The sequence below is a fragment of the Syngnathoides biaculeatus genome, chromosome 3 (genome assembly GCF_019802595.1).
Source record: "Syngnathoides biaculeatus isolate LvHL_M chromosome 3, ASM1980259v1, whole genome shotgun sequence".
Lineage (NCBI taxonomy): Eukaryota > Metazoa > Chordata > Actinopteri > Syngnathiformes > Syngnathidae > Syngnathoides > Syngnathoides biaculeatus.
In genome coordinates this window covers 9,635,974-9,660,348 of record NC_084642.1, presented here as the reverse complement: position 1 = coordinate 9,660,348, position 24,375 = coordinate 9,635,974, and the positions used below count along the sequence as shown (strand labels likewise).

The following is a 24,375-nucleotide window of genomic DNA, read 5'->3' as shown; positions in this document are numbered from 1 at the left end:
TCAAAGAGCGATTTATCCTGTCGTCGACAAGTAATACTCCATTGATCCTGCATTGTATACTGCAGCCTTCTCCATATATGGTCATCGGGGAGACTTTCAGTAAATATGAATCCACGATCATTATATGGCCTCATTTAAGTGCAGTACCTTTTTATATTCATCTTCAATGATGTTTTTTTTTTAACTTCTGAATTCAGATAACTTGCTCTTCCTCCCCCTGGCAAGTCCAGTTTATTTGTACATAACAAAAGAGTCACAAAAGTCTGCACAGGCTCGCAGATGAATAAAATTGGCGACATCTACTTCTTCTTCTTCTTTTCCTTTCGGCTTGTCCCGATTAGGGGTCGCCACAGCGTGTCATCTTTTTCCATCTCAACCTATCTCGTGCATCTTCCTCTCTAACACCCACAATCTTCATGTCCTCCCTCACAACATCCATCTACTGTTTCTTTGGTCTTCCTCTCACTCTTTTTGCCTGACAGCTCCATCCTCAAGACCCTTTCTGAGCCGCTTATCCTCACGAGGGTCTTGGGCAAGGGTGTCAAACTAATTTTTTTTTTTAATCGCGGGCCACATCGTAGTTACGGTTTCCCTCAGAGGAATGGACTTAAACCATAAAAATCTTTATTCACCTCATCATATTTACACGTGGAATTTATGAACTAGTTTTTGAATTATAAGTCAAGGGTAATGGGGTTTTTCAGCCGTTGTTCATGTTGGTAACACAAAAATGCTTATAATACCGCAACATTTTCATTTATGATATGAGAATTTGAAATTTTGATACAGATTTTCACCAAAATCATGGAAGTTGACGCACGTGATTTGCCTTCCCGGGCCACATAACATCATGCGGTGGGCCGGATTTGGCCCACGGGCCTTGACTTTGACACCTGTGGTCTAGGTTAGTGCTGGAGCCAAACCCAGCTGTCAATACGAAGGAGTGAAGGTTCACCCTGAATTGGTTGCCAGACAATCGCAAGGTATATGGAGACAGACATCAATCGCACTCAAAATCACACCTAGGGACAATTTAGCATCTCCAATTAATGCATGTTTTTGGGGATGTGGGCAGAAACTGGAGCACCCGGAGAAAACCCACGTAGTCACGTAGTCTCGTAGCAGTAGATTTGAACCCCAGTCCTTAGAACTGCGAGGCCAACGGTCTACAGTTGCCCCACCGTACCGCCTGTCTGTAATTTTTACTTTTACTTAAAGACATTGAATCAATACCTTTTTTTTCATGCAAGTATCGCTTCAACATCTGAAAATCCGAAATTTTCTGCACCCAGAATAATGACTTGATGGCATTCTCAATGTTGTTTTTCCAGCCCGTTTTTGTCATTCTCTGACCTAAACGGTGAATTCGACGCGGCAGCTTGCAAGCTCGCGTTTTGACCACAAGAGGGTCACCTCTACCAGCAAATTCCCCCCCCTCCCCAGAGCATCATTTGTTCAGCCAAGGTGTGGCAGCGGGGGCTCCACATCACACTACAAAACGGCAGCGGTGTGTTTTTATTTTTTAATTTTTCACATTCTATCATCGGATCAAATACATTTCAATTTCATTCACTGAAAGAAAATAGCGGATGATAACGTCCCGCATCAGAGTTGCTGCATCTTCCATGGCGCCGGTTGCACCTATTACCATTTTCCCTGCAATTTTTTTAATGGTATGTGCAACTATATGTACTTGTTTCACACACACATTCATATCCCTCCATGCACCCTTCAGCAGACAGATACTACTGACACCCCCCAGCCTCCCACTCCCTGTCTGGGCAGGGAGCCAAGCTACACCCTCCCTTCCTCCCTCCCTCCCTCTCTCTCTCTTTCTCTCATTCTCTCTCTCCTCTGGCTCTGGATCTCAGCGGATTCTATACACGTCAAGCAAAAGCCTCACAATGCCGTGCTGACTGAACCCGCGAGCTTAGGAATTTGCCGTAATGTGGTCGTTCCCGGACCCCCGCTCCGCCTCTCCGCGGTGGACCAACTGTCTGAGGTTCTGATGGATGCTCCCGGCAGGTGGACTGAGCCAGAGACTACACCTGTTTAGGAAATCTGTGACAACGTAGGACACAAAAAAAAAAAAAAGAAGAAGAGAGAAGGGTCTTGGGGGAACTGAGATTTTGCTCCGCTTTACCAGCCTCCCTCTCCTCCCTCTCCCCCCTTGCGCGCACACTCACACGCACTTGCCTCTCCCTTCTTGCTCCCACCCTGCTCATCTCCTCTCCTGTCGGATGCTGGCGTGGTGAACAGCAGGATTCTCTTGGTTGAGACGTATGGAGGCGCAGGGAGGGGCTCCCAGCCCAGGTAAGGACACAATTCTGCTTCTTCTTTTTTTTTTTTTTTTTAACAATGATACTTGCTTTTTTTATGTGTTTGTTTATCTTGAACATAGAAGCTGCTAATGGTCGCCCGACATGAACACTGCCATGCGCTTGACCCTCCTTTTTTTTTCCCCAAGAATAAGTTCAGAGAGATCCAACACACAGAGCTCATTGTCCCCCCCCCCCCCATGCCGCGGAGGTTCCACTCTCAAGTTGCACACTCATTGGCGAAGAGGGCCTCTTCCCATGCACGCGCACCATAGGTCAGCCATGCAGAAAGTGTACTGATGAGAGACAAATGGGCTGTACAATAGTGGATGCATTGTGCGAAGGTCATCAAGGGAAGCCCGTTGTAGGGAAGCCTCACACAATGACCCCCCCCCCCACAACCCCCACCCCGTGTTCTGCATTGCTTTGTCCACACTGGGTAAAATATAGGCACACCAACTTTCATGCGAACGTCAGACGGTTTGGTGAAGGGCTGGCACCGCAAATCCCAGCGGATCGAAAAAGTCTACACACCCTTGTTCCAAAGCCAGGTTATTGCGATACAATTTAAATAAAAAAAAAATACAAAAATGAGACCAAGGTAAAATCATTTCGAAACTTTTCGCTCCATTGGGACTTATTATCGGTACAACTCGAATCAATTTTTGTTTAATTTGCTTTGACAAACAAGTGCAATCATGTGGTTGCACAAGTGTGCAACCCGACTGCGGCTGGGATGTGGCCGTGTCGCTCACATACATTTTTAAAATGCACTGTCCCGTTTTAAAGTGCTCCTGAATAACTCCAAATGAAGTTCAGAAGTTCTAATAGGGTTTTCCTGATTTTTTTTCTTTCTTGCAGACACCAAAATATTTTGTGTTAACACAGCTGTTTTGAACTGTTTAAAATTCTGCAAGCCAGGTTATTGTGATACAATTGAAAAAAAAAAGAAAAAATGAGACGACATTTAGAAATATTATCCCTCCATTGTGACATATTACCTCTACAACTCAAATCAATCTTTGTTTAGTTTGTTTTGACAGGGAAAATTACCAAACAATTGCAATCAGGTGGTTGCACAAGTGTGCACACCCTCCTGCGACTGGGATGTGGCTGCGTGGCTCACATACATTTTTGTCACCATTTTAAAGCGCTCCTTAATAATTCCAAATCAATTTCAGAAGTTCTAATAGGGTTTTCCTGAATTCTTCTCTCTGGCAGACACCAAAATATTTTGTGGTGACATTTGGATGCAGTTTGCGGAATCTGAACACAGCCACACCCCAGTTATGAGAGCATGTTCACATTGGTGCATCTACATTACAGTATTTCAGTTGTTTATTTTTGCTTGCCTTTTTAAAACTTTTTTTTTTCTTCAAAAAAATAATTCTGCTGCACTGTAATTGCAATTCTGGTGGGGGTTTCAACCATTGCCCATGTTGGTAACACAAAAATGCTTATAATACCTCAACATTTTCATTTATGATATGAGAATTAGAAATTTTGGTACAGATTTTAACCAGAATCATGGAAGTTGAAACATGTGATTTGCCTTTGCGGGCCACATAAAATCATGAGGAAGGCCGGATCTGGCCCTCGAGCCTTGAGTTTGACACCCTTGTCGGGTGACCATTAGCAGCTTCTATGTTCAAGATTAAAAAATCGTTGCGATTGCCCGTTTAAAACGTTTTTTTTTTTTTTTTTTTTTTTCCAAAAAATAATTTTGCTGCACAGGTTGTAGGTTACATAAATGATAGTAAAGGTTTTTGAAATAATTTATCCTGGTGTTGTTCTTTTTTTTTCCTTTTTTTTTTCTTTTTCCGGGCAGAGGTTGCAAATTTGCAACAGGTTTAACATAATTGAAATTTTTAAGTCCAGAGTATCATTTTCTGAAAATATCAGATTTTTCTCTCTGCAAAATTTTATTTGGTCCAGAGAGGGTTAAATCACAAAAACACAATTTGAATAGGGGTGTGTAGACTTTTAATGTCAACTGTCTTCCATCAGGTTGACAAAAAGTGAGGTTTAACTCCAACACTTAGCTGGTTTCAAATCCAGAGGCTTCATCAAAGTGTCAGAACACTCTTTGACTCTGGACTACATTTGCATTTAACAAGTCTGAGGTTGCTGAGTCAGCATATGCAGTACTCACCTCGGGTGGCCAAGACATGCTTCTACTTATCATTACAGTCATGTTGGTACTTGATGATTAAATGTTATTCATTTATGTAAATTAAATTCAATAAGAAGCCACAAAAAAAATAATAAATCGATCCATCCAGGAAAAAGTCACAAATAGTTCCACTGTGACAGCAGTAGACTGATGGGCCATTTCATTAGGTACACCTGCAATTAAAGAGTTGAATCATAAAAATCTGCCTTTACAAAAAATAGTAATGTTATTGTTACATTGTGCTATTTTGGAACCGGTTTGAATTGCAGTAAAGTATGGGAAACACCTGCCAGCATGATGAAGTGCAGATTTGATTACATTGCTCAGCTCAAGAATTGTCCAGTGGGTGTAGAAATGGGGGGGAGAAAAGAGGCTGATATCCTTTAATGACTTTTAACAAGACAAGAGCATATTAATTGTGCTAAACGTATCGATTTATGGCGTGGAGACACTTGGCTCAACTGTTGGCAAGCATACGCGACGCATCGTTCTCCTCCCTTTTCTCATTTTCTCATCCGTCACCATCTGCCAGTCGGCATCAAGTAAACGAAACGTCTTGACGACAAACGCGGCCGATAAGAGCCGGTGATGAAGTTGTTTTCTCGAGAAGCAAATTTAGATGGTGGCGTGTACCCCCCCCCCCCCCCTCCCAAAAAAAAAAACACTTTGAATGCACATACTCTTGATGATTCTTGAGTACTTACATTACTAGATGTTACTCACTAGTTGGAGAAGTTTGGCGTATTATCACAACAACTACGTACACTATTACAAGTGAGATCAAATTGTGCACTACTTGACAACTGTGTACTACTAGTGGCACTATAAAAATCTACTAGTGTTTCACAAGTAGCATACAGATGTCAACTTGTGCAGTTTTGCCTCCCTAGTAACTTGTAGTTGTCCTACAAGTAATACAATGTTGTCCTACTAGTATGCAGAACTGTCATATAACTGTAGAAACTGTAGTTTTTTGGGTTTCTTAAGTACTCGTAAAACAGTCAAGTCAATCTACTAGTCTCTCCCCGTTGTTTTACTAGTGCATTGAAATGTCTTACGTGTGAGGACAAAGAGCATAATGGTGCATGGGCATTCAGATGGATACCCTCCATCCATCCAATTTCTTTGCCGCTTATCCTCACAAGGGTCGCAGGGAGTGCTGGAGCCTATCCCACCTGTCAATGGGCAGGAGGCGGGGTTCACCCTCAACTGGCTGCCAGCCAATCGCACGGCACATAGAGACAAACAGTCGCACTCACAATTAACCTAAGGGGCAATTTAGAGTGTCCAATCAATGTTGCATGTTTTTGGGCAGTGGGAGCAAACCGGAGTGTGTGGAGGAACCCCACGCAGGCATGGGGAGAACATGCAAATTCCACACAGGCGGGTCCGGGATTGAACCCGGGACCTCAGAACTGTGAGACCAACCCTTTACCAGCTGAACCACCATGCTATTGTAACATTAGATTTAAACAGTTAGTTGGGTTTATTACTCTCCTGCATTTTAATATTGATGTATTTTTTTTTGAAGTTGTACTTGTCGGAAAAGGTTCTAGAACCACTTCCCTAAACATTTGACATTTTCAGCTTGGGAACACACATGTACCTTTTTGGCGCTGAAAAGGTACAAATATTTACCTTGGACAATGTCGATTAGCCTTGGTGGCTACATTGTTGATTGTACAAGTAATTTGACACTTCCCATGACACCGAAGCACCGTGCTGCAGTTACACAACTACACGATAGTGAAAGAACACTTTGTCACAGTACTTCCCCATTCTGGAGGGAGGCCCGTGTCCCACACAGGTGCCTCATTTTAATTAACCAGCTTCCTTGTCCATTGATGGGGTCATCCAAGGGTCCTTTCAAAGCAGGCAATACTACTTCTCACAGGATTTGCACCGAAGTCTGGGGGATACCGTATTTTACGCACTATAAGGCGCACCCGAAAGCCTTCAATTTTCTCAAAAGCCGTTTATAATCTGGTGCGCCTTATACATGGATCAATATTGAGCCTTTGGTGCAGCTCCATCTCATGGATGCATAATGTAACCCCAGCCAATGATGGAGGGGGGGGGGGGTATGATGATGATGCTCCCAAACCGTTTTAAGGTTAATGTTATGTTGCCTCCGATATTTAAAATACAGAATTAGATTTTTGTGCATTGTATTGTTTGTGCTTTCATCCTGGAATTTTAAAATAACACACCATCTCATCCTGCACTTTCTACTTTGGCTTCAGACCAGACCTTTCCTACTCAGAAAGGAGAGAATCTCATCCAGTTTAACCACTTTTTCTTCGATTAATCACATACTCCGACAGTCATTGCATCTTAAAACAACAGCGTTTCTTTTTTAAGTTTCTTCATTAATATCGAAAGTAAACATAAGCACCATGTCGAGCTCGTCTTTGCTCTACGTTGCCCAGACTGTGTTGCGTATTAAAGCAGCGGTGGTGGACGCTGTCATTATAAAACACATTGATGGGATGTGGAAGTACTGTAACATTTGTAATTATGAATGTATGTCTTTCAGAGTGGAGGGGGGCGGGGGGGTGTAAGGTAAATTAGGAAAAAGGGCGTGGCGGAGCAATGTCATTGTTAGAGAAAGTTACGAGTGCCGCCTAAAAGAAACCAGTGGCTTCTTCTTTTCATTTTTTACAGTACGTATGTGAACTATGCCACTGGATGTAATGACCAGTCATCCCTCACTCATTGAATCACTTTGCAAAATTCCACAAACGGAATAGCTGGATGTTATATTTTCAATTTGCATTGGATTGTTTTTTTGTGCGCAACGCAGAATTTCTGCGAAGAGACTGTATCAGCGGTGCACAATTGCGCACGGCCACAGTTTAGAGAAACATTGGCTAGGGTTAGGGTCTCTTTTTTTTGGGGGGCACTTTCCTGCACATCTGCACGGTTGTAAAAAAAAAAAAAAATATTATACAGTAACTCTCAAGAATAACAGCAAGTTCGAATCCCAGTTGAGGTTTCTCCTCGTCAGAGTACGACGACTTGAAGGTTCGCTAAAAAAAAATGAAATTTGTGGTTCAAATATTGAGCAAACAAATTATTAGAAGAACCGAGGTCACGCGATTGTTGGTCCTCTCTGGGGAAATCAATCAATAACTACAACACGCGCCAAGTATGCATCACGTTCTCTTCTGGTCTTTATATTTTCTTTTTCATCTGAAGGAAAGAAGCCCCCCAAAAAATAGCAAACATAAATGGCAGCCGCCATCTGGCACCGCCCATCAGGCAGCTGCTACTGTTTGTACGACATGAAAAAATAATACACGCTACAAACCTGCTGCCTCCTCTCATTACCCAACAATTTCAACCAAATATGGTCTATACATTTTTTGTGTGTGAGTGTGGTACATTTAAAAGCATTCAGTAATTTTTTGGAAATTTTAAAGTGGGGGTGTTGATTCCCTACCTTGAATGCCCTTTGGAGGGTCCACTCCAAAAGTCAATAAAGTACCGGTATTATACATTTTCTTCTGAGCAGTCCATTTATTCTGTCAAATATGACTCATGTTGCCATTAAGATATGACAGCGGAGGCACTGGTCGTTTGCAAATATAATGGTAATTGCTGCCTCTAAAACTGCGCACAAATTAATCCATAAATTCTGTATTAAAATTGTCAATGGCAACTGCTTGCAATATATATATTTGAGTATAAATTGTATGATTCACATTTGGAAGATTTTGGATGGAAATCTTGGAACGGACCAAGAGTAGGGCTGTAACTAATGATTATTTTCATAGTTATATATTTTTTTATTAATCAAGGAATTGGATAAAAAAAAAACTATAATTTCCATCCCTTTATTTAAAATTATATTATTTCAAATTGACAGTGCGGAACAAGCACAAACAGATTACGATTCTGTTAACAGTTTGGTCTGTCGCTGTTTTTCAAACTAAAGGCAGATGTTTGAAAAAGTCTTATTTGAATAAATAAAGATAATCATCCCATGACCCTTGTGGGGATAAGCGGCTCAGAAAATGGATGGATGGACAAAGATAATCAGTCTGCCTTTGTGGGGGACTACAGGAATCTCAGAATATTGACTGTCGAGAGGCTCAAATTCTGAGGATTTGGACCATTTTAAGTTAAAAAAATACCTCTAAATGATTAATTGATTATCATTTTTTTTTGCTATACATGTATAAATGTCCAATAGATTATTCTAATTATTACTGTTGTTTTATTAACGTAAGTACTTTGAAAACAGTGCATTTTGTACGTGGTCGGCATTGCAAATGAAAATCCGTTCTCAGTTTCTTTACCTGCATAAATAACGGTTAAATACATAGTAATAACAACAACACTAAAAAGAGACCAGTAATCACCTGACAGATCTATTGAAGTGCATTTAGATGCCTAGTCACGTAAACAGTCCCGCTCCCTCTGTGTTGTGCTCCATTAGAGCCCGGTAAAGACATCCAGAAGCTGCTAAAGCCCTCCAGCTCAGGCAACCTCTCTCAGGAGCAGTTCCAGCAGCACGCTGCAGGCGAGGAAGAGGAGGAGGAGGAGGAGGAGGAAGAGGAGGAGGGCGGCGGCTGGACAGGACACACCGCCAGCCTGCTGCACATCTCTGAGAAGAGACGTGAGTACAGAGGAGAGGGGGGAAAACCTATTTAGGATATTGAGGAAATCACAATGCATGTCTGTGTGTGTTGCTGCACCGTGTGTGGTAAAGTAGCAGTTGCTTCATAGTTTATTATTATAATTATCTATGCTAATCTCCTTTCGTCCGTCTATGGCATTTTGCATTATGTTTATGTTAGCACTGAGCTAGCAAAGGTTTGACTGAAATTATGTGTAATTTTATTTCATGTATCTTTTTTTAAAAAGTAAAACTTCAACTTGGAGGGACAAATTAACAGCGGACTTTGCCTCTTATTTGTCTTCATCTTTTGGATTCATGAAAGTATTGTTACATAGTAATCCCGCATTTCTTGACAGCAAGACATTGGGAAAAGACACCTAGGAATACTTTTCAAGGTGTGTAGTCGTCACTTGAATTGTATTTTTCTTGGTTTAAATGTGTTCAAAGCATGTGGGAGGGGTAAAAAATACACATGGCAGGTGGAACGGTGGGATCAGCTGGTAAAGTGTTGGCCTCACAGTTCTGAGGACCCGGGTTTGATCCCACCCCCAGCTGCGTGGAGTTTGCATGTCCTCCCATACCTGCGTGGGTTTTCTCCGGGCAGTCCGCTTTCCTCCCACATCCCAAAAACATGCAACATTAATCTGACACTCTAAATTGCCCCAAGGTGTGACTGTGATTGGTCGTTTGTCTCCATGTGCCCTGCAATTGGCTGGCAACCAGTTCAGGGTCTACCCCGCCTCTTGCCCGTTGACAGCTGGGATAGGCTCCAGCACTCCCCGTGACCCTCGTGAGGATAAGCCGCAAAGAAAATGGATGGATGAAAATACCTGTGGCGGGTGAGTGGGTCTGGAAAGTCTCACTGCGATATAAAAGGTGTTGTAAGTTAATTATCGATGGATGATTTGTTGACCAGCATAACAAATCAATACGAAAGGTGTCATGTCATTATCCGAGCTGCTTATCCTCACAAGGGTTGCAGGAAAGCTAGAGAGCTTATCCCAGCTATCGACCCCACGCTGCCCGCACCAAAGGCAGGCGTGTGTACCACGACACCATCAGTGACATAATATGAATGGTGTATCTTAATAAATAATTTATGGAGGATTGTGTAGTCGCGACAGTCGAGCTTTCAACCTCGTACCGTGGCCCTACTGCCTCACATTTTACAGCTTTTAAACATAATTCGGAGCCATAAAGTAGCATTTAATGTAAGAATCTTCCCCCGGGACATGAGACCCTTTTCTGATGATGACAGACCCATTTTGGTATTCTGTTCCCGGATTCTTGAAGATAGCTGCGGCGAAGCCTCGAATGCTGAAAGGCCTCATTGTGCGTCAGTACGACATGCGACAAGGCAGCTTTTATCTGCTTCGCTAACTGAAGCGTTTCTCACCGCGACAGCTCATCCAGGGGCTGATGTCGGCAACCCATTGGCTTCGCCTCGCCACCTGGCAGCACAGCTCGCCGTGTGTGCCTGGTGGCGCAGTTCAATTATAGAGAAAACTTTACTCGTGGTGGAGTCATGCACTCATAAACGGGGCCGCAATGGCTTTGCTCGTTGTGTGGAAGGATCCCGTAGGAGAGCGGTTTGCTGTATCCGAAGTAAGTATGTCTCTCGAAGATTTGCTCAATGTTTTCAGAGGAGCCATTACATATAATCATTTCTCGAGATACAAGTTTCTTTTTTGTCTGGAGCCACACTTACAACTCAAAACACCAGTATCTCAAATCGAGAAAAATGTGTAATGTTTTTAACGAGACAATAGCACTATACATCCGTTCGTTCTCTGAGCCGCTTATCCTCACAAGGGCTCGCGGGATGGCCAGACCCTATCCCAGCTAACATTAAGCAGGAGGCGTGGTACACCCAGAACTGGTTGGCAGCTAACCGCAGGGCACATGGAGACAGACAACAGTCACACTCACAATCACACCTATGGGCAGTTTATAGTGTCCGATTAATGTGGGAGGAAACTGGAGTGCCAGGAAAAAACCCACACAGGCACGGGAAGAACATGCAAACCCCGCACAGGCACGCCCGAGATTTGAACAAGTCCTTAGAGCTAACCGGTTGCCCCACTGTGCCGCCTAAAAGCATACAGCAAGAAAAGTGTGTAATTTGGCCACCAAAACAAAAAACAAAAAAAACAAAAACATGCAAACAAAAATGAAGAAGGCTTTCACAGCTACTTTTTTCTTTTTTTTTTTTTTGCTTAAGGTTTAACAATATATACTTAGCAGTATTAATATATAGTCTGTTTACAGGTGTTGCGCCACCATTTGTGTTCAGATCTCTGTTTTTTAGACAGCACCTAGAGACTATATATTTGTCTGTCTATGCTGTTTCCCATTGTGTGTTGGCGTTAAGGTGGAGAGAGGACTTGAAGGCAACGTGTACTGTGGAATAGCGCGAAGACTTTTTTTGTTGTTGTAAAATAATTGCCAAACTGCTACTTGTTGCGAATTGAGTCCAACGCCAAGATACAGCGTTTGTATCTAAATTTTTTTTTTTTTTTTTTGCTTGCAAGTTAAATAATAACATCGAATAACTGATCAGGTCTCTCATATCTCAAGGCACCACTGCTTTAGCTGATGATGAAGGCGGACCAGTTATCTCTCAGTACGGTTGAGCCATTAAAGAACCACAACCATCTACCACTCCACCAACCCGCCATATTAGTAACGAACACAAGACAGAGCGGAACATGAAAATGTCGCTTTTCTTTCCTCTGAATTTCTGGATCAAATGAACTGCCATAATGTGTTTCAGAGAATTAAGAGGGATTTATTTTACATCTATTAAAAGTGTGAGTATTAAAGACACGCTGTCGAGCGTACACATGCGACAAATGTATATTGCAGGCACACATCCATTTGACTGGAGGCTACTACAGCTTGACATCATCCCTTTGTTGGGTACTACATGTCAGTTACCACACACACTCGTAGAGGCCATTTTTCTGTCTGGAAGAGAAAGCCTTGTGATCAATTATTTAAGGAGAAGAGGATTGGGGGAGAAGGATGGGAGGGTTATTGAAAATAATCATAAAACCCGAGCCGTACACAAAAGAATGTGACAGAAGAAAATGACTGCCTTGCCGTCATTCCTCTGTCATTTCCATCGTTATTTCTGTCTACCTGTTTTGTTTCACTGACATCCCCTCCCTTTCATCTTCGTTTCATCTCTACACCACTTGTTCCGTCTTTATTCCATATTCTCAAATTTAAGCAGAGAAGCTGTGGACAAATCAAAGCTCAACATTGCAACATTTTATCAGGGGACGAGAAAGTCAGAACTGAACTCCCCGTAAAAAGACTTCTGCTTATTTCTTCACACAGACTGAAAAGCCGAGTAAGTCGCCTACCGGTGCTACCATCTTCTTTTAGTATCCCGCAATTTTTCGTTGTCGCCTTATTGCAGCCCTGAACAACCTAGAAAGGGGAATGACAACACCTTGTCGTAGAAGCCTTTTTAATGCCCACGCAGCCTGTGGCGTCTTTAATCCAGACTTGGCAGGCTGACTGACTCACATGGAAACACAGACTTGCTTCCATCTGGCTCTGCGCGTCCTCCAGACATCCTTCACTCGAGTTCAGCTACCAACCACACAACTAGGAGGGGCACCGGTTTTGGGACACATCGGCAAAAAATAAGTTGACGTTAGGTCGGAGGTCACGTATCATTGATTTTCTTCTTCTTTTCCTTTCGGCTTGTCCCGATTAGGGGTCGCCACAGTGTGTCATCTTTTTCCATCTGAGCCCATCTTGTGCATCTTCCTCTCTAACACCCGCTGTCTTCGTCTTCATGTCCTCCCTCACAACATCCATCAACCTTTTTTTTGGTCTTCCTCTCGCTCATTTTCCTGGAAGCTCCATCCTGAGCACCCTTCTATCGAAATACTCACTCTCTCACCTCTGAACATGTCCAAACCATCGAACCTGTCTCCAAAACATCCAACTTTGGCTGTCCCTCTAATGAGCTCATTTCTAATACTATCCAAGATGCTCACTCCGAGCAAGAACCTGAACATCTTCATTTCTACCACCTCCAGTTCTGCTTCCTGTTGTCTCTTCCATGCCACAGTCTCTAATCCGTACATCATGGCCGGCCTCACCACTGTTTTATAAACTGTTCCCTTCATCCTAGCGGAGATTCTTCTGTCACATAGAACACCAGACACCTTCTGGCACCTGTTCCACCCCGAATGGACCCATTTCTTCACTTCCTTACCGCACTCACCATTGGTCTGGATTGGTGACCTCAAGTATTTGAAGTCGTCCACCCTCGCTATCTCTTTTCCCTGGAGCCTCACTCTTCCCCCTCCACCTCTCTCATTCACGCACATATATTCTGTTTTACTTCGACTAATCTTTATTCGTGCCTCCATCTTTCTAATTGTTCCTCCGCCTGCTCCCTGCTTTCACTGCATATCAAAATATCATCTGCGAACATCATGGTCCGAGGGGATTCCAGTCTCACCTCATCTGTCAGCCTATCCATTACCACAGCAAACAGGAAGGGGCTCAGCGCAGATCCCTGATGCAGTCCTACCTCTACCTTAAATTCTTCTGAGACACCTACGGCACATCTCACCACAGTTCTGCTGCCCTCATACTTGTCCTGTACTATTCTAACATATTTCCCCGCCACACCAGACTTCCGCATGCAGTACCACAGTTCCTGTCTTGGTACTCTAAGGCTTTTTCATGATCCACAAAGTACAACCTAGCTCCTTCTGACCTTCTCTGTACTTTTCCACGACCATCCACAAGGCTAATAATGCATCTGTGGTACTTTTTCTCAGCATGAAACCATACTGTTTCTCGCAGATACTGATTTTCTGACCTGAGTCTAGCCTCCACTACTCTTCCCTATAACTTCATTGTGTGGCTCATCAACTTAATTCCTCTATAGTTGTCACAGCTCTGCAAGTCCCCTTTGTTCTTAAAAATGGGAACTAGCACACATTTCCTCCATTCTTCAGGCATCTTCTCAGCCCCTGGCGACGTATCATTGATCATCTCGTGTAAGGTGGGAGGAAAGAGAGAGTATTTTCATGTGTGGAGTAGTCTGACCAAATACAGAAAGTAACCCAGACCACAGAAAGAGGAAAAAACACGAGATCCATTTTGAGGGTTGCGATTGGAATGAGATGTACTTTCACCCCTTTGACTAAATGCCTTCCTTGAGTGTGTTTCCAGTTAATAAATGTGCATTTTGTTGTTTCTTTGTCACCTACAGAACCGCTGAGCAGTGTGTCCTCTCTGGAAGTCCACTTTGACCTCCTGGATCTGACCGAGCTGACTGACATGTCAGACCAGGAGCTGGCTGAAGTCTTTGCCGACTCCGACGAGGAGAACCACAATGAGTGTCCACCAGGTGGGATGCACGCACAACACGGAAGTGGCAGCATCATGCATTGTTTTTTGTGGTTTTTTTTTTTTTTTTTTTTTGTTCAGCTGGAGCCGGTGGCTTAGAAAAGCGGTAGGGAATTATGAACAGTTCGAAATAGTCAGTGTAGCCACATCTAAATGGTAAGGGGGTGTGTACACTTGTGCAACCACATTATTTAAGTTGCTTAATTTTACTTCATATTTCAATCGAGTTGTACAGGTTACAAGTCACAATAATGGTGGAAATACATTTTGAATGTTTTGGGTTTTTTGTGGTATTACAAACACCAGGCATCTGAACAGGGGTGTGTAAACTTTTTAGACCACTCCACCAAAGAGAAAAACAAAGAAGAAGAAAAAAAGGGATTTGGGTTTGTAAACTGAGTGACTACTGAAGTTATGCTTTGGCCTTGGAAATCTCCAAGTGGAGATTCCATGCATTCGCTTTCTGTGGAAATAAAAGTAAATAATATTATTAGTAATATAATAGTAATCGTAATAAAATTTTGCCAATATTGTTTAGGCCTAACAGGAAAGAAAAAAAATCACATTTAAGGGAATTCTTGATCTTCATAGGCACTCAATGGCGAGAACAAAGTTTGAAGTGTTTGCATTTCTGATATGCTTGCACGTTGCTCACAACAAAACCTGATCAAGTGTTTAGAATATTTTAAAGCGTGAGTCAACATGAGGTGACCCGGTGACTGACTCAAGGACACTGACGCCAGCCGGTGCACGCGCTACTCTTTAATAATTATTAATCTTATAAAATGATATGGGTCTTTTTTAGCCAGAAGTGCCACTGAAAAAAATAACCGGGAACTCCTAAATGTAAAGAATCGAATGTGAGGGAAACGTTCCTTTGGGCTTAATGCATTTATGCATGACGGAAAAGGTCCATAAGAGTCCATCCTGTTTGTTTGGGTGAAAAGTCCATCCCGATTTTTCTAAAGGAGGCAAAAAAAAGTCCCCTGATGTTTAATTCATGACCTGGATGCCTCATCGCGCATGCACGCGGTGAACTCACTCCTGCTGTCGACACCCTGCGGCCTTTTTATACAACGCCCTGGGTGATGGGCCAACTCAAGCGTCATTACATATAATTAGGAAGTAGAAGTTTTAATTATCATTGGAAAAAATTGCAATGATACAGAAGGCGTTCACAATTTTATTCAGCACTACTGCCACCTGAAGGGCTGGAGTGGAATTAGCAAATGTAGCTTGCAAAACCCCAGCAGTTTGTATGTTTTGGTGTGTTTTTTTTTTTTGCTGAGGCAAACAAATTGGTACCTCAACCAGTCGCGCTGAAGGTGATTGACGTTAGTTAATTCACTGCTAGTAAACACAAATTTGCTCTACCACTGCAGCTCTGCTTACCTTTTTGGTTTCAAGGCGATAGTCCTTCACCTGTGGCGTCAAAGTGGTTCTTTTGGTCTGGACCTTCGGTCAGCCCAGTTTCCGATTCACTTAGATGTTGTTAATGCTTGCTTCGAGGCCATTGTTTGTTCAGGCATTTAAAGGATGTTCACCAGCTGTGTACGAATCACCCAAGACGGCAAGTGGGATTCTAGTGAATCAGAATTTTCAGACTCGAATCAGAACTTATCTTTACTTTAGCTGTAACTTCTGCCATGCTGAATTTACTTGAAAAAAATACAATATATTTAACAATCTTTAGCCCGTTTATGGTCAATGCAATTTACACTTACCGTGCATGGTTTCTTGTAGAATGTTGTAGTTGGTTCTTGCATAAGATCATGGATCACGGATCCAAACGGCCTTTCACCAAGATGTTTTATCTTTGCGGAAGGAGGTGTCTGATAGCTGAGCACATTTATGGTCGCTCCAGAACAGAACCAGACACACAATGAATGGGACGCGCCAGTGTGGCGGAGGACGAGACCGAGCCAGCACGCCAGCCCGCTAGGGGAAGAAGCTGGTCCCAGCCAGTGAGCATTTACAGCAACCGCCGACAAATGTATAACAAAAGCGGGATCCTCGATTGCCGTGGCACTGTGATGGATTTTAATAAAAGTCGTTGAATAAAAATTTAAAATAGAAAGAAGAAAAACATCAAGAGGGAGAAGCAGTCGCCAAAATGCAACTCATGATACGATTACGACCGAGTCTTTACTGTCAACATAAATAACATTCAGATTTAGAGGGCAAATCCAATCCCTAATGTTCATCCAGTAACTAACTTTCTTTCGGCTTGTCCCGTCAAATTAATGCTCATATTTGTTTGGCACAGTTTTTACGCCGGATACCCTTCCTGACGCAACCCCTCTTGGCGGGTGGAGGCCCCGGTGAGAAACAAACTCATGACCCTGGTTTACCAAACCGATGCTCTAACCACTGAGCCATGGGGCCTTAACAATAATGTTCATACAGTAACATGAAAAAAAAAAAAAAAACAAAGGTCGCTTTGTTAATTTCCTCACCATCCTACCCGTTTACTGTTTTATTGCTCCACATTATGGTGCTGCTTGTTAAGTGAGAGTTATCTTCCCAGCGGGCCATCTGTAGTGTGCAAACGTGATACGGTACATATATTAGCTACTGCGGATGAACACTAGGAGAGCTTGTGTGGTGAGGACACTGAGGGACAACAACAGAAGTGCGTGGACAAGGGAAGCAAGTTGAAGGCAGGCATTTAAGTAGACGGTACGGTGGAACAGCGAGAGAGCGCGAAGGACTGGGGTTCAAATCCTGGCCTCCCCCCTGTGTGGAGTTTGCATGTTCTCCCCCGTCCCTGCGTGGGTTTCCTCCGGGCACTCTGGTTTCCTCCCACATTCCAAAAACAGCCAACGTTAATGGGACACTCTAAATTGCCCCTCGGTGTGATTCTGAGTGAGATTGCTGTCTGTCCCCATGTGCTCTGCGATTGGCTGGCAACCAGTTCAGGGTGTAGCCCCGCCTCCTGCCCGTTGACAGCTGGGATAGGCTCCAGCACTTTTGTAACCCTTGTGAGGATAAGTGGCTCAGAAAATTGATGGATGGATGGATAAAAGCGCTGCATAACTCGCTTCAAAGGCCAAGTTTTTTTTTTTAATGGCACAAAATGATGAGATTTAGAGAAACCATTTCAAAACATATCCCACCGTTGATATATGTGACCAGTTAAAGTCCCTCAGGTTAACAACAAATAAATACATTTCAGATGTTCTAGAAAGCTTTTTCCTGATCTTACTTTCAGTTTAAGTTTAATTAGATTCCAACTTATTTTCCCATATGCGTTAAGAGAGATTTTGTAATAAAATCCTATGCTACAAAACAAAAAACATCAGGAAAAGCCTATGAGAACATCATTTATATGGAGTTAATATGAGTCACTTTCAATTGTGGCAGGCTTATATTGACTCGAATTTATCTTGAGTGTCAATGTAATTAGGCTTTACACGATTGAGAATTTTTGGGTCCGATCACTGATGAAAAATGATAACCAATCACAAGATGGAGCAATTAGTCTATTTCAATGACCCGTTCATTTACTATATAGTGTACTTAAATGCTCAATATATACATAGTATTGACAATAAATAATCTATCTTTGTTCATCTATTTATGCCAGTGAGACAAATTAATGGTCCCTTATTAGATGGCAGTAAGTACCGTATTTTCCTCACTATAAGGCGCACCGCATTATAAGGCGCACCTCCAATGAATGGCCTATTTCGAAACTTTTTTCATATATAAGGGGCACCGCATTATAAGGCGCATAGAATAGATGTTACTGTAAAGGCTGGTGTTACGTTAGGCATCCATTAAATGGAGCTGCACTAAAGGCTCAATAGTGATCCATATATAAGGCGCACCTGACTATAAGGCGCACTGTCAGCTTTTGAAAAAATGAAAGGCTTTTAGATGCGCCTTATAGTACGTAAAATATGGTACATTGACATTAAAACCGATTGGCCGAAAAGCAAAAAAATGCCAATTATTGTCTGATTCTGATCAGGCCAATAAAATTGGCACAAAGTCACACTCACATCTGAAGTTAAAAGAGAGAGAAAGAATTATTACTTCCCGACTCTAAGTAATAAAAATGAAAATGGATGGACTTGATGTATGGACAGGATGTAGGTAATTTTACTGGTGGAAAACGTTCCGCCATTTGAACAGGGGTGTGTACTTACTATATATATATTTTGCAAACCACAGTTACAACGTGAGATGACATTTAGCTTTAGATCAGTCGATGGCAAAAAAAATTAAAGCCAAGTAATTTTTGTTCACTCAGAATGGCATAATCTGTCTGTTTCCATTAGTTAAAGTAGCAACCTCCTAATGAGCCGCCTATTTTGTAAAACCCAAAAATAGATCTGAGCGGGAAACATTGCAAACTTGCCTTCCTCGTCGACAGCCTGTGACATTCTGACTTCAGATGTATCATTTGTCTTTGTCGCTGCGTTCCCAAATGTCGCTGACTTTTACTCGCTCACCCCCCCCCACACACACACACACACGCAAGTACATCCCAAAAATTCACTCGCTAAGATCATATTCTTCTTGATCTTTCACCTCACTCACGTATTTTCATTCCTGCTCTCAATTCCTGGAAGTGATGTTGAAAGTTTTAAAGCAAAAAAAAAAAAAAATGCATTGATGATGAGTGCAAAATGTTCTCAAAGTCACGAGCGAGAGATTGTGAGGATAGGCCCAAGTCTCTTGATGTATTTTAAGTTGAACATCAACTTTAGCATTTTATCTTTTCATCGTCTTGGTGCAATTGAACCATGTTTGTGACCACACCCAGCACTTCTCCGGCATCTCTCGGTTTAATAACGATTTACACTTTAGTGTTGACTGAGCAGCAGAAGTCTGACTCTGTGGCTCTGGATGCAGGCCATGTGACGCTAGAGCGACATGTAAATTCTAGAACGAGAGGTGGATGGGTGAGGGAGTTCATGCTAAATGCGGCTCCCTAAATAATTGATGTTTTTTGTTGTTTTTTTTTTTTGATGGAAACAAACTGTGGTACTTTGGGGAAAAACATTCAAACCACTACGATACTGTTATACTGTTGGCAGCAGTTTATTTATATTCTTTGTGCATTTTAGGAGATTGAAGAGGTATGTTCATATTATTGCTGGACTGAATTGTTCCTTTATATCGTATAAATGCTGACCATACCAGTAGTGCGTAGTGAACTAGTAGACTGTTTTGAAATGTACGGAGGCCCTAAAGCAGGGCTCAGCAACCTTTTTGAGGCTGAGGGCTACTTCGTGAGCACCGATCGTATGAAGGGCTACGTGACCTGTTTGCGGCAAATTTCAGACTCAATTCATCATATGTACGTCAAATTTATTGTAGTAAATGACATTACAGGTATTTTACATTTTTAATTCACGTAAGCAAGTCAGAATCAGAATTTAAAGCACAAATAACAATAACAATTTGTGGCTTATGGTATTTTTAGAACATACCTCGCGGGCGCCTTATATGGTCCTTGCGGGCTAGCAGGCACCGCGTTGGTGATCCCTGCCCTAAAGGGACTTTTGGAAAAAAAAAAAACTAACTAGTTTCTCATTGTAACAAGTAAGTTTCTCGTTACAATGAATACTCATTACAATGAGAAACCAGTTAGGTTTTTTTTCAATATCCCTTTAGGGGTTCCGTAGTAATGTCATGCAGTGAAAAACTGCGTTGGAAAACAAATCTTATTAATAAAACAACACCATAAAGTCGGTTCAGTATTTTTTCACTGTCAATGATATCCATATGGAGCATCATCTCAATACATTAGAATATGATGGAAAAGTTCATTTTAGTACATATGCTGCATACAGTTTATTAAATAGATTCTTTTAAACACATGGAAAAACTTTCTTTTTCAATATAAATCTGGAAATATTTTAGCATGTGTATACAGAATCTATATACAGTTTTTCACTTGTGGAACAAAACTACCGAGATGAGTTGTTGATGCTATTTTAATGAAGATGCACCTGTACTAGTGCACTCCTCGTTATCAGGACAACATTGGCACTACATGGTCAAAGTGAAGCGAAATTTTGGAGTGGTTAAAAAATTCATCCGAGTAGGACTATTAGTGGCATTCTAAAATTTTACTCGTTAACATCTAGCACTACACGAGTACTACTAGCAGTCCAGGGATGTCATCTAGCGTAGTTTTGAAATGTCATGCAAGGGATGAGCATGGAGGGATTGATGAACTACAAGGTAAAATGAACTATTAACTAATAAGAAGAGGCAGTAAGGCATCAACGCAATTCACCACAAAACCCAAGAGGCACATGGATGCAATTACTTACAAAAAAAATCTGCAGGTCATTGTTGTTATTGCTGAACATAACACACCGACTATGTGGAGGAGCGTGTTTGCGGATTGTGATACAGCAGACTGCGCCTTGCAGGTCACTGTCCTTCTAATTAACATCCCATTAATCCTGGGTCAATACGCATCCACCAAACCCTAATGTGTGAGGATATTGCTGTGCTGTGGATGTCTGGGGAGATTTATAGTCCAGAAGTGAGAACTGTGTCCATTTAGAGAGCCATCAGAGAGACTCGAATGGGAAGACAGGCTGAGACTTTTATTTCTTGGGTTCTTAGAGGTTGGACATTGCCACCAGGTGGCGAGAAAGAGGTATGGCAAAAACACTGTACGGTCGTACTATAGTCACATTTTCACTACTGGACTTATTCATGCTCAGGGATGAGAATGACCAATTTGGAAAAACACTGGACAACTGGATCTACACATGTATCTGGTGAGCAAGTCGTCGAGGTTAACACAGAAAAGTTTGAAAACGTAGAAAAGTCTGCAGGCATACAAATACTTCGCTGCTGGATCTGTTTTCAATCAGGAATAAATCCCCACATAGTGACGGTTTTGACGGCTCGTGAAAGCGGAAGCGTGTTCGGCGACACGTTAACCTTTGCCGGAATCCATTGATCTTTTCAGCTAGTATTCAATACAATTACCAATATTTAAATAAATGACCCCTTAACTATGATTGAAATAAAGACGGTTGATGGCTTGTGAACGCGGAAGTGTGTTTGGCGACACGTTAACCTATTGCGGAATCCATCAATTTTTTCTAGTCTTTTCAGATGGTATTCCATAGAATGATCTCTTTGATTATCCGTCTCGTCTGTTGTGACAACCAACAGCACAACAGGTCTCGGGTATTGTGAATATTCTGCTCCGGTTCTCCCACACTGTCGAGCAGCTCTGTTTGACCGGCAATATGGCGCCGTGAAAATGGCGACGTCACATGCAGGAGCTCTATAGCAGTGCGTATGACTGTTTCAGGTGCGTGCCCAAGAGGTCATCCCGGATTATGTCCTTGCTGACCTCTCAAATGCGTTTCTGTGTGCGTCAGGTTCCCAGCAGGGAGTTCTGGGCAAAGGGGGCTACATGCGCTCTCCCTCATGGACGCGCTGCAGCAAGGTGGAACTCCCCCGAGAGAGGAAGCACCACAGCGACTCGGATGCCACCACAGAGCCTTTAATGAAACTGGAGAGGCCAAAGCAACCGTGACGCGCCCCGCCACGCCGGCCGGAATGAAGCTCGGCGCCGACAGCCGCCACCGGAGCGCGCCAACGGGCCAGTCATTCGTGTTGCTGACGAACAGACGAGTTCATGCTGGACACTTTGCAGTGTTCGTAAGATCTTCAGTAAACACACTCACACACACACTTCCATCTCCTTAATTGTTTTACTATGAGGATTTAAAGTTTTTGTTTTGGAGTGACAGGGTAGGGACGGAACCGACGTGAACCACGGAAGGACGAGCGTGTGGTGTGCTGTCATGAGAATAGCGTAAATCGTAGTTTATTAGTCTCTTACTTTGATTTGATTTCGTTTCAATAAATAGTTTTCCCTTTCTTCCAAAGTGATAACTATCTAATTTACATTGGTCGTCCAAAGTCAAGTCAAAAATGACGGAGGAGCGACAATCTTGTGCTTTTGTGAACTTGCATGAATGCCAAACACAAAATCAAGTGCCAACCACTTGTGAAACGCGACAGCGAGCAGAAGCGACAGCCCGGTTACTCGACACATTCTTGATCAATTTCGTTCGTCCATACTTGGACTGATGATCATCCTGAATGATGTGATATTGACTGTGGGAGGACAAATTAAACATCTTGGAAAACTGTGCTTTGGTGTATATTTTGTGAATGTTATTGGTTGCTTTTCTTCAGAATTATTTTAGAACTAGAATGAGGGAAAAGTCGAGTATCCACAACGACTATTTTTAAAGGTCAAGTGTCATGAAACGAATGATTTTTTTGGTACATTATTAATGAAAAAACAACAGCCAGTATGGACACATCCGTTTTTTCACCACGAAACATGATTTTGACGTATACGGCTTCCTGTAACTCCCGCCATGAAAATCCTCTCGAGGGATTTCTTTCCGACAAGAAGCAGAAAGTGACGGAGGCAGCAGCGCCCTCAAGCGGACTCGTTTCTTTCTATTAGTTTTACCTGCGAGAAGATAGCTCGTTGTTCCTTCGTGTTAGCAAAAAATGCCCGTTCAAGTTCATTGCATTGCTGGATATTGCTCAACACTCGGGTGGATGGATTTAGCCTTCATAAGTTTCCAAGAGACCCGGTTTGTCATGAAAAATGGATTGCACGGGTGCAAAGGACAAGAGTTTCGTGGGTTCCAAATGACAGGTAGGTGTGTAAACAACTACTAAAAAATTAATAGTTTGGAGGGGACCACCTAATCCATCTCTCATAACGTAAAAGATCCGCGTACGTATGAGAGGGGTGCCAAACATGTTTATGTGCACGTCGGGCTCGCCGGCGAAGGCTTCCACGTCGTCCCACTTGGAGGAGCACGGCTTCAGCCAGGCTGGCTCATACATACTGTCTGGGAGTCTGTTGTTAGAAGTAATCCAGATATCATCTAAATATGGCTCGAAACAATGGGGTAATATTGCCCCGGACACTTCACTCAATTGTGAGATGTTTTCTTCTTCGAAAAGAGATTCCGTGTCTCATAGCAGATGGGCGGACGAGCCGCCGGCCAAGCCGTGCCTCGCGGACGATCACAGCTTCGGTCGGGCTGGCTCATACATACTGTCGGGGAGTCTGTTCTTAGTTACAAGTGATCGGCATGTAATCTAAATATGGCTCGAAACGATAGGATGATTTTGCCCCAGACACTTGACTCAATTGTGAGATGTTGTCTTCTTCAAAAAGAGCTTCCGTGTCTGAAGGGGCGTGTTCGTCTCCCATAGTCGGGGCCACAGCGTGTTTTCGCAACTTTGCGCATGGATGACGTGCTCTCCGCTCATATTTATTTTTTCGTATGGACATTGAAGTGAATAATGTTATGTGTATTTTTCATTTCAATTTCTATTTTAGAATGCTTATAGGGATGACACTTGACTTTTAGGTTCATTAAGTCCCTGAAAAACCTCACAACATTCACAGGATCTAAATGTGCCTTCTAAATTTGACACACAAACCAAGTGCTGTTAACAACCCTGCGAAATTTGAATTATTTAAACAAATCGCTAAGTGTATAAAATGGGCTTCAACCATGCCCCCAAATGAGGAAAACTGAAATAATGAAACACAGTTTAACCTTATGTCCCTCCACAACTCAGAACTACTGAGTCTTTTTGCATGGATTTTGAGCGATTATTTTTCAGATATTTTATGATACAGTACATACAAAAGACATCATGTTTCTTAGAAGCACCTTTTTGAAGTAATCTCAACCTTTTCAATATGACAATCTCGTGTATCGACTATGGATTAGTTACATCATCAATCGTTGACAGCTTTTTAGTCATCGATATCATCTGCATTACTCCTTCTTGAGAAATTCAGATTAAAAGTATGAACAAAACTTCAGGCTCATAAATATAAAATA

General features: G+C 42.4%; 1 protein-coding gene across 1 annotated transcript; it reads left to right on the top strand.

Moving 5' to 3' along the window:
- Positions 1-1,846: 1,846 nt before the first annotated feature.
- Positions 1,847-22,643, top strand: dbndd1 (dysbindin domain containing 1). The gene is made up of 4 exons (XM_061814066.1): positions 1,847-2,313; positions 8,933-9,112; positions 14,361-14,498; positions 21,862-22,643. The coding sequence occupies exons 1-4, from the start codon at positions 2,283-2,285 to the stop codon at positions 22,017-22,019; spliced, it is 507 nt and encodes a 168-aa protein (XP_061670050.1). The 5' UTR covers positions 1,847-2,282; the 3' UTR covers positions 22,020-22,643.
- The last annotated feature ends 1,732 nt before the right edge of the window (positions 22,644-24,375 follow it).